Below are 13558 nucleotides of genomic sequence, written 5' to 3'. Positions count from 1 at the left end.
AATGGGATGGATGATACCGTACACGGGGGCAGATGCCCTTAGCCCTGGGGGCTCCTCTATGCCTATCCACCCTTACCCCTGATCCCCAGGATCATACAAAAGTATTGCAGGAGGGGGCAGAGGGTGGTAGTGATTGCCCCACAGTGGCCCCGAAGGCCTTGGTTTGCCAATCTCCAATTCCTCTTGGTGGACAGGCTCTGGAGAACTCCCCAGGAGAGCTTCTCCCTCAGTCAGGGATCGCTGGAACACCCGGACCCTCAGTGGCTCCAGTTGACTGCTTGGCCCTTGAGCGGAGTGCCTTAGGGAAGATCTCTCCTCCCCCAGGGTTATACAGACTATCCAGGCAGCCTGCAGACCCTCCACGGAGCTCATTTACCACGCTACATGGCGGACCTTTTCAACATGGTGCATCTCTAGGGGCCTTGATCCGGTCCGGGCCACTGTTGCACAAGTTCTGGACTTCCTTCAAGCGGGGCTGGACAGAGGGTTGGCTCACAACACGATTAGGAGACAGGTCTCGGCCATTTCATCGGTACTCCTGGGCAGTAGATCTCAGACACTGACTCACCATCCGATGGTCAGGTGGTTCCTCATGGGGGCCTCCAATCTTAAACCGAACACGGTGCACAGGTACCCCGCCTGGGACTTACACAAGGTGTTGGAAGCTCTGACAGGCACTCTGTTCGAATCATTACATACTGTCTCTCTGAACTTCCTGACACTTAAGATGGCCTTTTTGGTGGTCATCACTCCGCCAGGAGGATATCCGAACGGCAGACTCTGTCTACCAGGGAAGATCTCTGCGTGTTCCACCAGGACAGGGTAGTACTAAGGTTGGACCCCTCCTTCATACCCAAGGTGTACTCTTGTTTCCATCACTCGCAGGAGCTGATATTGCCAATTTCTGCCTGGACCCTTCTCACCCATTAGAGAGGAAGTGGAACACCTTGGACGCAAGGAGGCCTTTGAGGATTTACCTCAGAAGAACCAGGCTGAACAGGAAGTCGTAAGTCCCATTTGTTTCCTTCCACTTGGGTCCCTGGGGAACAAGGTGACCTCCACCACAATAGGCAGGCGGTTAAGAACCTGTATGGCTTCTGCCTATCAGGCACAGTGTCTTCAAACACCGAAAACGATCACAGCATGTTCTATACGCCAGTGTGGCCACTTTGGCGGCCTGGGCCACACAGGCCTCACTATCTGAGATCTGTAGGGCAGCCACGGGGTCTTCCCCCTCACCATTCGTGAGGCAATGCAAATTGGACTCCTTTGCTTCTGCGGAAGCCTCATTCGGACGTAGGGTGTTGCAGGCTGTTCACAAGGCGGGGGAGAGGTCTCACCAGGCATAAGTTTGGGCATAAACTCAAATGTGTAACCATCCCTAGGGACGTGTAGGTTTTGGTACATCCCATCCTGGATACTCCTCCCCTAACTATGGAGAAAGGGCCTTGGTACTTACCAACACCCTTTTTGTTGTAATGTATACTTTTTATTTTTCTTATATCTTCTGCAATCATTTTATAAACAAGTAACATTACACTTTTCTTTGAATCTTATAGACAAAGAGAATGGCAATGAGAGCACTCTGGACAACTGAGAATAACAAGCAACTTTGAAAAGGAAAGCAAACGGATCCAGCAATCAAACTATTTTCCATTTCCTTCAGAAAACCACACAATTCTCCTTCCCCAGCAGCTGAGACAAAAGAAGGAAAGTCAAAAAGATTCTGACCTGGAAAAAGTAGATTATGTGGAACAATAAGGAATATACTACATAAAAAGTCAAGAGAGCTTATTTTTCATTCAGAAAAAGAGGGATATATAACTCTGGAAGTCAGTGGGGAGGAAGAGGTCTCTTGGAAAGCCATATTGAGCAGACAGTGATGCAGACCCTGCTCTGGGAGGAAAAAAAACGGCTTGAATCAAAGCTTCAGTAAACAGCGGACCATCCATATTTTGATCTCCTCAGGAATATCAGTTGTAGAAAAGCTTCATAGACATGCCTTTTGTGAGAAAGAGAAAGATTGCAAATCACAGCTGATTATGCATGAGAGGATCCACAAAGGAGAAAAACCATACAAACACTCTATGACAAAAACCTTTGGTTAAAACAGTTCTGTTGTGGTTTATGGGGGGCTCCACACAGGAGAGAAGCCATACAACTGCTCAAAATGTGGTAAATGCTTTATTGAGCATGGCAAATTGGTGATACACCAGAGGACTCACACAGGGGAGAAAATTTTTATGTGTCCTGATTGTGGGAAAAGTTTCAGTCATCATTCCAACCTCGTAAGACCCCAGAGAACACACACAGGGGAGAAATCTTTTAAATGTCCTGACTGTTGGAAAAGTTTCATTAGAAATTGCCATCTTCTGAGACACCAGAGGGCTCACACAGGAGAGAAGCCCTTTGAATGTTCTGATTGTAGAAAGTTTCAGTCAGAATTGCAACTTGGTGAAACACCAGATGTCTTACACAGGAGAAAAACCCTTCAAATGTCCTGACTGTGGGAAAAGTTTCAGTCTTAATTCGAGCCTGGTAAAACATCACAGGAGTCACACAGGAGAAAAACCATTTGAATGTCCTATCTGTGGGAAGAAATTCAGTCACTCTTTCAGCCTGGTCATACACCAGAGGACTCACACAGGAGAGAAACCTTATCAGTGTCCAGACTGTGGGAAATGTTTCAATTGTACTTCTGACCTGGTGAAACACCACAGGACTCACACAGGAGAAAAACCTTTTGAATGTACTGACTGTGGGAAAGGTTTCAGTCGTAATTCCAACCTGGTGATACACCAAAGGACTCACACAGGAGAGAAACCCTTTGAATGTCCTGATTGTGGGAAAGGTTTCAGTCACAAATCCAACCTAGTGATACACCAGAGGACTCACACAGGAGAGAAACTCTTTGAATGTCCTGTTTGTGGGAAAAGTTTCAGTGAGAATTCCAGCTTGGTGAACCACCAGAGAATTCACACAGGAGAGAAACCGTACCAATGTCCTAATTGTGAGAAAAGTTTCAGTCAGAGTTCCAACCTAGTGATACACCAGAGAATACACACAGGAGAGAAACCCTATAGATGTACTTATTGTGGAAAAGGTTTTTGTCAGAATTCCAACCTTGTGAAACACCTGAGGACTCACACAGGAGAAAAACCCTTTGAATGTCCCGATTGTGGGAAAAGTTTCATTAGAAATTCACACCTCATGACACACCAGAGGACTCACACAGGAAATAAACCCTTCGAATGTACTGTCTGTGGGAAACGTTTTTGTCAGAATTCCAACCTAGTGATACACCAGAGGACTCACACAGGAGAGAAACCCTTTGAATGTCCTGAGTGTGGGAAATGTTTCAGTCACAAATCCAGCCTGATGACACACCAGAGGACTCACACAGGAGAGAAACCCTTTGAATGTACAGTCTGTGGGAAATGTTTTAATCAGAAATCCAGCCTGGTAAAACACCAGAGGACTCACATGGGGGAGAAATTCTTTGAATGTCCTGATTGTGAAAAAGGTTTCAGTCAGTGTTCCAGCCTGACGAAACACCAGAGTACCCATACAAATGGGATTCCCCCATTGCAAAATTAACTATTTTAATTCTGGCCTGATTGTTTTTATTCAAATACAGTATGTCTCGAGATTAAACTTGTAGGTGAATAGAAAAGAAAAATGGAAAAACAGCTAATTACCTGTTTGTGTTTATCAGCAGCAGTTTCTGGATATTTCCTTTTGCAGAAATGGTGGAATGCTTCAAAAAAGGCTTTTGGATGGTGTTTTTGTATATCGATTAAAGAATTCCCACGTCTATGTATCCTCCAGCTTTTGAGCCTTACCAGCAAAGAAATAGTCCTCAAGATAAAAGTCTGATAAGGCCTGCCAATTATGGTTGCACGTTGCAATGGTTGTTAAGTGAAGTTACCTGGCTTAACTACACCCATCTCTCCCTGATGAAGCTGTTAAACAAACATGCAGATCATAAGTGAAACATTGGCTACCTTAGTGTTGAGGGCATAGCGCAGGCCCAGGCTTGCCTTCCAAAGGCCTCCCCTGCCTTAACCCTTGACAACACCCCCACCACCACCACTGGCCTTTCCCTCTCTCACAGGGTCCCCACAAGCTTTTTTTCACTTCCACTGGGTCCCTGGAGTCCTTAAGCGTGACTCTCGTACCGCCAGGACTCACATCCTCCTCCTTACCTTTAAAGATCTTTGATTCTCATGTTAGGGAAGGAGGGCAGGTCACACATCCCTGGGCCACATGATTGTGTCCTGGAAACAGCAGTCACTTTCTATTCCCACTGCTTGGGGTTCATCCCTGGGTCATGTGGAGGACTTGTGGAAGTGATTGCCATTTTGTCACACCTGCCTCGGGGGCCAAAATGGTGGCTGCTTCTGGGTCACTGTCATGCGAGGAGCACTGTTTTTCTACCCTAACTCTGTGCAGACCACCTTAAGGAATTTGGGGTGCACTGAAAATGACAGCTGCTTCTGGGTTATCTCTGAAAGGTCAGTATGCAATGGGTGACGGGTGTGCTGGGAGTTGGCCCAAAACCCAGTGAAAAAAAATTTGTGTAAAATTTCACATGGAAAGGCTGTTCTGCCTTGCAAAATGAACCTGATGGAGAAGAACTGCAGGAATATTGAGCTGAAGAGAAAAGGGATTGTGACTTGGATCACAGGATCTCCAGGTTTCTTAGCAATTCCTGCTGTGATCTTGTTTTCTAGGAGGGTATCTGCTTGTTTCCCTTTGATGACTGCTAGGTGATAGCAGCATCAGGATGCTGGCATATTTGTTGTATTGGTGGTGGTTCTGTGAGAAAAAAAAACATTGGAAAAAATTTCATTTTTAATAATGCATTATGTTAGCAATAGCTTTTGACAAGGAAGAAAATGGCTGATGTCACTGTTGCTATGAACATTAGAGTAAGGCAAGACACTTAGAGTTACCTCAAACTGCAAGCTGTACAGTGAATAAGTTTAATAATAAATTTAATAACAAATTTGTAACAGGAGCCCTTTTCTCATTTCTTGCTCAGTAGTAAGATCTCCAAACATACAGTGGATTTCTAACACAGTACAATTGTTAAGATACACGATATTGCTAAAACTATTTGCTCACCTGCCCTTACTCGCATATGAACTTAATGTAAGTGACATCCCATTCTTAATCCATAGGGTTCAATATGACGTCGGTCCACCCTTTGCAGCTATAACAGCTTCAAGTTTTCTGGGAAGGCTGTCCACAAGGTTAAGGAGTGTGTTTATGGGAAATTTCGACCATTCTTCCAGAAGCACATTTGTGAGATCACACACTGATGTTGGATGAGTTTATGTGGCCTACCACTTCGTGGCTGAGTTGCTGTCGTTTCCAAACACTTTCATGTTCTTAGAATACAGCTGTCAGTTGACTCTGGAATATTTAGGAGCGAGGAAATTTCATGATTGGATTTGTTGCACAGGTGGCATCCTATCAGAGTTCCATGCTGGAATTCACTGAGCTCCTGAGAGTGATCCATTCTTTCACAAATGTTTGTAAGAACACTCTGCATGGCTAGGTACTTGATTTTATAAGCCGGCTCTCATCCACTCTACTCTTTCTTTCCTGGAGCTGGGGACTCATGAAATCCTGGACTGACTTAGAAAGGTGCTTTTGTCGTCATTCTTACAACCCGCACTGCTGTCAAGATTCTTGGCATTCGCACTTGGATCCACCACACCAGGAGTCGGTTCCTGCCGGCATTATTACCAGTTTGGTGCTTGAAAAATTTTGTGCGTGTAGCACATCCCTGAGCAAATCGACATTAGCAGCAGCTGGAATCCACCCATGATATGATGGTTGCAACACACTCATGATCCCATTTGTGACCTTCCCAGGCATCCTCTGACAAGCAAAATCAGTGGGTATACTGGCAGGAAATTGCAGGTCACACAAATGTGAAGTTGCCTTTAACAAACCAATGATTTGTTTAACTGGTGCGTCAAATTTTGCAGAGCCATTAGGCCAGTGTTTTTCAACCGTTTTTGTGCAAAGACACACTTTTTTCCTAAAAAAAATCACGAGGCACACCACCATTGGAAAATGTTAAAAAAATTTAACTCTGTGCCTATATTGACTATATATAAAATAATTTTCCCACGGCACACCTTACACTATGTCACGGCACACTAGTGTGCCGCGGCACAGTGGTTGAAAAACACTGCATTAGGCAACATTTCATCAGTTAAAGCCGCCTCCTTCAAAAAAAGCATATTTTGCCGCTCTGATTGCATCCGTTGAGTCGCGCCCAGCCGCCTTATTCAGAATAACCCGCTCCCTCCTGAAAGGGAGGGATGCGGGCAACCATTTACAAGGTAGAGCTGAGGAGTTTGTCCAATTTCTCGCGGATAAAGTTGCTCGGCTTCGGGCAGACCTGGACTCCAATTGCTCAGAGCCAGCCGAGGTACCGGGGGAGGGTCTTGAGTGGAATTTATGGATTGATTTTCAACTTGTTACACCTGAGGAAGTGGACAAGGCCATGGGAGCAGTGAGTGCCTCCACTTGTGTGCTGGACCCGTGTCCCTCCTGGCTGGTCGCGAACAGCAGGGAGGTGACACGGGGCTGGATCCAGACGATAGTTACCGCCTCTCTCCGGGAGGGGTTCTTCCCACCCCCCCTAAAGGCAGCGGTGGTGAGACCTCTCCTGAAGAAGCCGTCTTTGGATCCAGCCATTCTAAGTAATTATCATCCAGTCTCCAACCTTCCCTTTGTTGGGAAGGTTGTTGAGAAAGTGGTGGCCTCTCAGCTCCGGCGGTCCTTGGATGAAACCGATTATCTAGACTCCTTTCAGTCTGGATTCAGGCCTGGCTACAGCATGGAAACCGCTTTGGTCGCACTGACCGATGATCTCTGGTGAGCCAGGGACGGGGGTCATGCCTCCGTCCTAGTGCTCCTTGACTTCTCAGCGGCCTTCGATACCATCGACCATGGTATCCTTCTGCGACAGTTATGAGAGGTGGGGGTGGGAGGCACCGTTCTTCGGTGGTTCTCCTACCTCTCAGACAGGTCGCAGTTGGTGTTGGTCGGCGGGCAGAGGTCGGCCCCTAGGCCCCTTAAGTATGGGGTGCCGCAGGGTTCGGTCCTATCCCCCCTCCTGTTTAACATCTACATGAAGCCACTGGGTGAGATCATTCAGCGGCACGGGATAAAATACCACCAATATGCGGACGATACACAGTTGTATCTGTCCGCCCTGTGCCAACTCAGTGAAGCGGTGGACGCGATGTCCCAGTGCCTGGAGGCTGTTAGGGTCTGGATTGGTGTAAACAAACTTGCACTCAATCCTGACAAGACCAAGTGGCTTGTGTTTTTCCCTCCCACTAATTGGCCTTGTTTTCCAACTCTCGGGCTGGGGGGTGAAATTATACGCCCCTCAGACAAGGTTCGCAATTTGGGAATCATCCTGGATCCACAGCTGACTTTAGAACATCATTTGTCGGCTGTGACCAGGGGGACATTTGCCCAGGTTCGCCTGGTGCATCAATTGCGTCCCTACCTGAACCGGGAGGCTCTCAGAACAGTCACTTACGCCCTTGTGACCTCAAGACTGGACTACTGTAATGCGCTCTACATGGGGCAGCCCTTGAAGAGCATTCGGAGACTTCAGCTTGTCCAGAATGCAGCCGCTCGAGCGATTGTGGGTGCACCCCGGTTCACCCATGTTACACCTATCCTCCGCGAGCTGCACTGCTGCCTATTGGTCTCCAGATACGCTTCAAGGTGCTAGTCGTCACTTATAAAGCCCTACATTGTATCGGACCTGGGTACTTGAGAGACCGCCTCCTGCCAATTACCTCCCAAAGACCTATTAGATCCCACAGACTAGGCCTCCTCCGAATTCCATCCGCCGGCCAATGTCGACTATCGACTACTCGAAGGAGAGCCTTCTCTGTGGCTGCTCCGGCCCTTTGGAACGATCTCCGGACCCTAACCACCCTTCAGGCTTTCCGCAAATCCGTTAAGACCTGGCTGTTCCGGCAAGCCTGGGGCTGATGAGTTCCCAGCCCCACTCGAATTGTTATGGCTGCTGTGAGTTTTTAATTTGTTCTCTGTAATTTTGTTCCTGTCTTATTTGTTTTTGTATTGTTCCCTTCCCTTTGGTTTGTTAGGCGCCCTGAGTCCCTCCGGGAATAGGGCGGCATACAAGTTTAATAAACCTTAAACCTTAAACCTCCTCCCCCTCATCTCTAAAATTAACTCTGAAGGTTTTATTGTAACCATTTTGGGTGATTGTTCAGGCTAAAAACACATGGATTTTCCACATATATACATTTGCAGGTAAGAATTTGTGATTGACCCAACTCAACAAGAGAATTTCATGATAGAATGGATATTTGAACTTGCGTATTGGTAGTCTTCCATGCATCACAATTAATGTACGAGGTTATTCTAGCATTATTGCATTTGCTTTTTCATTACAATATAAAGTTTTTTCTTCCCCGCCCCCTCCAAATCGTTGGCAACCACTTTATAAAGAATAAGTTACACTTTTCTTGAATCTTATACACAATGAGGAGGACACTCTGGACAACTGAGAATAACAAGCAACATTGAAGAGGAAAGCAAATAGTGCCTGAGCACACTGGCCCGCTGCTTATGCAAGTTGAGCTGCAGATGTGTGTGTGTGTGCCACCCACTGCTCACATGGCCTGGTTCCCCTCAGCTCCCAGCTGGGCTCCAAGCCACACAGTTTGGGACACCTACCTTAGGGTGGAGTTGGGACAACCGTGTTTTTCTATTTCCTATAGCTAAATGGTGTGCTATAGATAGGCACCTTCCTTGCCTAGAAAGGTGTCTACACTGTACTGGCATCTGTGATTGAATAGAGAGGTGTTATAATAGAATGGAATAGAATAACAGAGTTGGAAGGGACTTTGGAGGTCTTCTAACCCAGTGTTTTTCAACCTTTTTGTGCAAAGGCACACTTTTTTCATGAAAAAAAATCACGCGGCACACCACCATTAGAAAATGTTAAAAATTTTTAACTCTGTGCCTATATTGACTATATATAAAGTGTTTTCCCCACGGCACACCTTACACTATGTCACGGCACACTAGTGTGCCGCGGCACAGTGGTTGAAAAACACTGTTCTAGCCCAACCCGCTAGTTAGGCAGGAAACCCTACACCACTTCAAACAAATGGTTGTCTAATCTCTTCTTTAAAACTTCCAGTGTTGGAGCATTTACAACTTCTGGAGACAAGTCGTTCCACTGATTAATTGTTCTAAGTGTCAGAAATTTCTCCTTAGTTCTAGGTTGCTTCTCTCCTTGATTAGTTTCCACCCATTGCTTTTTCTCCTACCTTCAGGTGCTTTGGAGAATAGCTTGACTCCCTCTTTTTTGTGGAAGCTGCTGAGATATTGGAACACTCCCATAGTCCTTCTTTTCATTAAACTAGACCAGAGGTGGGTTGCTACCGGTTTGCATTGGTTCAGGTGAAATGGTAGTGAAATTGGGACTGGACTGCCAAACCGGTAAGGATGGCAGGCTGGCCACGCCCCCAAACCAGTTCCCCGGTCGCTCATGCCATTGCCTGCATGTTTTTTAGTCATAATGTTCTGTGTTGGTGCAAAACAATTTACTGGCAACTGCGCTTAGGCAAACAATGTGTGGTGCACGCATGGGAGAAGCAAGTAGTGTGCGTGAAGCGAATCAGCAGTAACGCCGGCAGTAACCCACCCTTTAACTAGACATACCCTTTCTTTGTATGTTTTAGCCTCCAGTGCCCAAATCTTCTGTTGCTCTTCTCTGCACTCTTTCTAGAGTTTCAACATCTTTATTACATCGTTGCGACCAAAACTGAATGCAGTATTCCAAGTGTGGCCTTACCAAAGCATTATAAAGTGGTATTAACACTTCACGTGATTCTATCCCTCTGTTAATGCAGCCTAGAACTGTGTTGGCTTTTTTGGCAGCTGCTGCACACTGCTGCCTCATATTTAAATGGTTGTCCACTAGGACTCCAATGTCCCTGTCAGTTACTACCATTGAACGAATTACCACATATACTGTACCTGTGCATTTTGTTTCTTTTGCCTAAATGTAAAACCCTACTTTTTTCACCATTGAATTTGAACTTGAAATGTTCAAGTTTGTCAAGATCCTCCTGTATCTTAAGCCTATCTTCTGAAGTGTTGGCTATTCCTGCTAGCTTAGTGTTGTCTGCAATTTTGATGAGTTCCCCTATTGGTGCCACAGCCATCTATTAACACGGGTCAATTGTGCTTAATACAGCACTTATTAAAAAACAACTATTGAAGACCTCTTGGGATCTTCATTTGTATAGGTAGCCTTCACTTGCGACTTCTTCCCTGAGCATTCAAAGTTATGATAGCATTGTAAAAACAGGTGCATTTTCTACATATATGCCTTTATAGGTGTATGTATTTCTAATTCTCTCTATATACATATATCTACAATTGTATAATCTATCCCCAGCACTTCCAGAAATGTTTGATTTCTTTCTTTGCACTGCTAAGAATTTGTGATTTACTCACCTCAACAAGAGAATTTCAAGATTGAAAAGATATTTGAACATGGATCCTGATAGTCTTCCATGTGTCAGATGAATCATAATTAATGTAAGAGGTTATTTTAACAATGTGGCATGTTTACTTTTTTATTGTAATGTATACTTTTTCTTTTTTTCACATCTTCTACAACCATTTTATACAGAATTAAAGTAACATTTTTCTTTGTATCTTATAGACAAAGAGGATGGCAATAAGAGCACTCCGGACAACTGAGAATAACAAGCAACGTTGAAAAGGAAAGCAAATGGATCCAGAAATCAAAATATTTTCCATTTCCTTCAGAAAACCATACAATTCTCCTTCCCCGGCAGCTGATAGACAAAAGAGAGAAAATCAAAAGAGATTCTGAGCTGGAAAAAGTAGGTTATGTAGAAGGATAAGGATACATTATGTGAAAGTCAAGGAAGATTATTTTTCATTCGGAAAAAGAGGGATATATCTGTAACTCAGTGGAGAGAGGAAAAGGTCAATTGGAAAGCCATGTAGAGCAGACAGTGATGCAGGCCTCGTTCTGGGACAAGGAATCATCCATATTTTTCACTCAAGAATATCAGTAGTAGAAAAGCTCCATAGATGTGCCATTTATGGAAAAAGTACAGATTGCAAATCATAGCTTATTATGCCTGAGAAGATCCACACTGGAGGAAAACCATACAAACACTCTGGCAAAAGCTTCTGTCAGAACAGCTCTCGTGGTTCATGGAAGAACCCACACAAGGGAGAAAGCCTATAAATGCTCCCAATGTAGTAAGCATGGCAACTTGGTAATATATTAGAGGACTCACACTAGGGAGAAACTGTATGACTATTGAGATTATGGGAAAAATTTCACTAGAAATTCCTACATCATGAGAAACCTGAAAACTCACACAGGAGAGAAACCCTTTAAATGCTCTCATTGTGGGAAAGGTTTCAATCACAATCTCAGCCTGGTAATACACCAGAACACTCAGGCAAGAAACCCTATAAGTGTCCAGATTGTGGGGAAAGTTTTGTTTAGAATTCCCACCTGGTGATAACCCATTGAATGTTGTGATTGTGGGAAAAGTTTCTTTGAAAATTCTACTGTGATGAAACACCAGAGGACTCACACAGGTGATAAACCTTATCAGTGTCCTCATTGTGGAAAATGTTTCATTCAGAATTACAGCCTGGTAATACACCAGAGGACTCACACAGGAGAGAAACCCTTTGAATGTCCTTATTGTGGGAAAAGTTTCAGTCACTATTCTAGCCTGCTGATACACCAGAGGACTCACACAGGTGAGAAACCCTTTGAATGTCCTGACTGTGGGAAAAGTTTCAGTCACAATTCCAGCCTGGTGACACACCAGAGGACACATACTGGTGAGAAACCATATAAGTGCCCAGATTGTGAGAAAGGTTTCTGTGACAATTCCAGCCTGGTGAAACACCAGAGGACTCACACAGGCGAGAAACCATATCAGTGTCCTCATTGTGGGAAATGTTTCATTCGGAATTACAGCCTGGTGATACACCAGAGGACTCACACAGGTGACAAACCATATCAGTGTCCTGATTGTAGGAAAAGTTTCAGTCAGAAATCCAGCCTAGTGATACACCAGAGGATTCACACAAGGGAGAAACTCTTTGAATGTCCTGACTGTGGAAAATGTTTTAGTCTGATTTCCAGCCTGGTGATACACCAGCGGACTCACACAAGAGAAAAACTCTTTGAATGTCCTGAGTGTGGGAAAAGTTTTTTTCAGAATTCCAATCTTGTGATACACCAGAGGACTCACACAGGAGAGAAACCCTTCGAATGTCCTGTCTGTGGGAAAGGTTTCAGTCAAAATTCTAGCCTGGTGAAACATCAGAGGACTCATACAAGAGAGAAACCCTTTGAATGTCCTGATTGTGGAAAACATTTCAGTCAGGATTCCTGCTTGGTGATACATCAGAGGACTCACTCCACAGAGAAACCATATAAGTGTCGAGATTGTGGGAAAAGTTTCATTAGAAATTCCCAGTTCTTGAGCCACTTGAAAACTCACACAGGAGAGAAATCCTTTGAATGTACAGATTGTGAAAAAAAATTCAATCACAATTCCAGCCTGGTTATACACCAGAGAATTCATACAGGTGAGAAACCATATCAGTGTCCAGATTGTGGGAAATGTTTCACTCAGAACTACAGCCTAGTGATACACAAGAGAATTCATACAGGTGAGAAGCCGTATCAGTGTCCAGATTGTGGGAAAGGTTTCAGTCAGAATTCCAACCTGGTTATACATCAGAGTACTCACAAAAATTGGAAACCCTTTGAATGCCCTGAATGTGGGAAAGGTTTTAGTCTCAATTCCAACCTTGTGATACACCAGAGAATACACACAGGAGAGAAACCCTTTAGATGTCCTTATTGTGGGAAAAGTTTTTGTCAGAATTCCAACCTTGTAATACACCAGAGGACTCACACAGGAGAGAAGCCCTTTGAATGTACTGTCTGTGGGAAAAGTTTTAATCAGAAATCCAGCCTGGTAAAACACCAGAGGACTCACACGTGGGAGCAACCCTTTGAATGTCCTGATTGTGAAAAAAGTTTCAGTCAGTATTCCAGCCTGGTGAAACACCAGAGTACCCATATAAATGGGATTCCCCCATTGCAAAATTAACTATTTTAATTCTGGCCTGATTGTTTTTACACAAATACAATATGTCTCAAGATTAAACTTGTAGGTGGAGAGAAAAGAAAAATGAAAAAACAGCTAATTACCTGTCTGTTTGTCAGCAGCAGTTTCTGGATATTTCCTTTTGCAAAAAAGGTGGAATGCTTCAAAAAAGACTTTTGGATGGTGTTTTTTGTATATCGATTAAAGAATTCCCACGTCTATTATTTCAACTTCTACCTTGATGTGTCCTCCAGCTTTTGAGCCTTACCAGCAAAGAAATAGTCCTCAAGATAAAAGTCTGATAAGGCCTGCCAATTATGGTTGCATGTTGCAATGGTTGTTAAGTGAAG

General features: G+C 44.4%; 1 protein-coding gene across 1 annotated transcript; it reads left to right on the top strand.

The window, feature by feature from the left end:
* The first annotated feature begins 2304 nt into the window (after positions 1 to 2304).
* LOC106541289 (uncharacterized) lies at positions 2305 to 13429 on the top strand. Its single transcript, XM_087708079.1, has 2 exons — positions 2305 to 3588; positions 11601 to 13429. The coding sequence occupies exons 1-2, from the start codon at positions 2467 to 2469 to the stop codon at positions 13209 to 13211; spliced, it is 2733 nt and encodes a 910-aa protein (XP_087564205.1). The 5' UTR covers positions 2305 to 2466; the 3' UTR covers positions 13212 to 13429.
* Positions 13430 to 13558: the final 129 nt, after the last annotated feature.

This window comes from Thamnophis sirtalis, unplaced genomic scaffold (assembly GCF_051295495.1).
Source record: "Thamnophis sirtalis isolate CommonGarterSnake01/CBP01778 unplaced genomic scaffold, rThaSir2_p1.2 scaffold_3, whole genome shotgun sequence".
Taxonomy (NCBI): domain Eukaryota; kingdom Metazoa; phylum Chordata; class Lepidosauria; order Squamata; family Natricidae; genus Thamnophis; species Thamnophis sirtalis.
The sequence above is the reverse complement of the archived record's forward strand: the minus strand, read 5'-3'. Positions and strand labels throughout refer to the sequence as shown.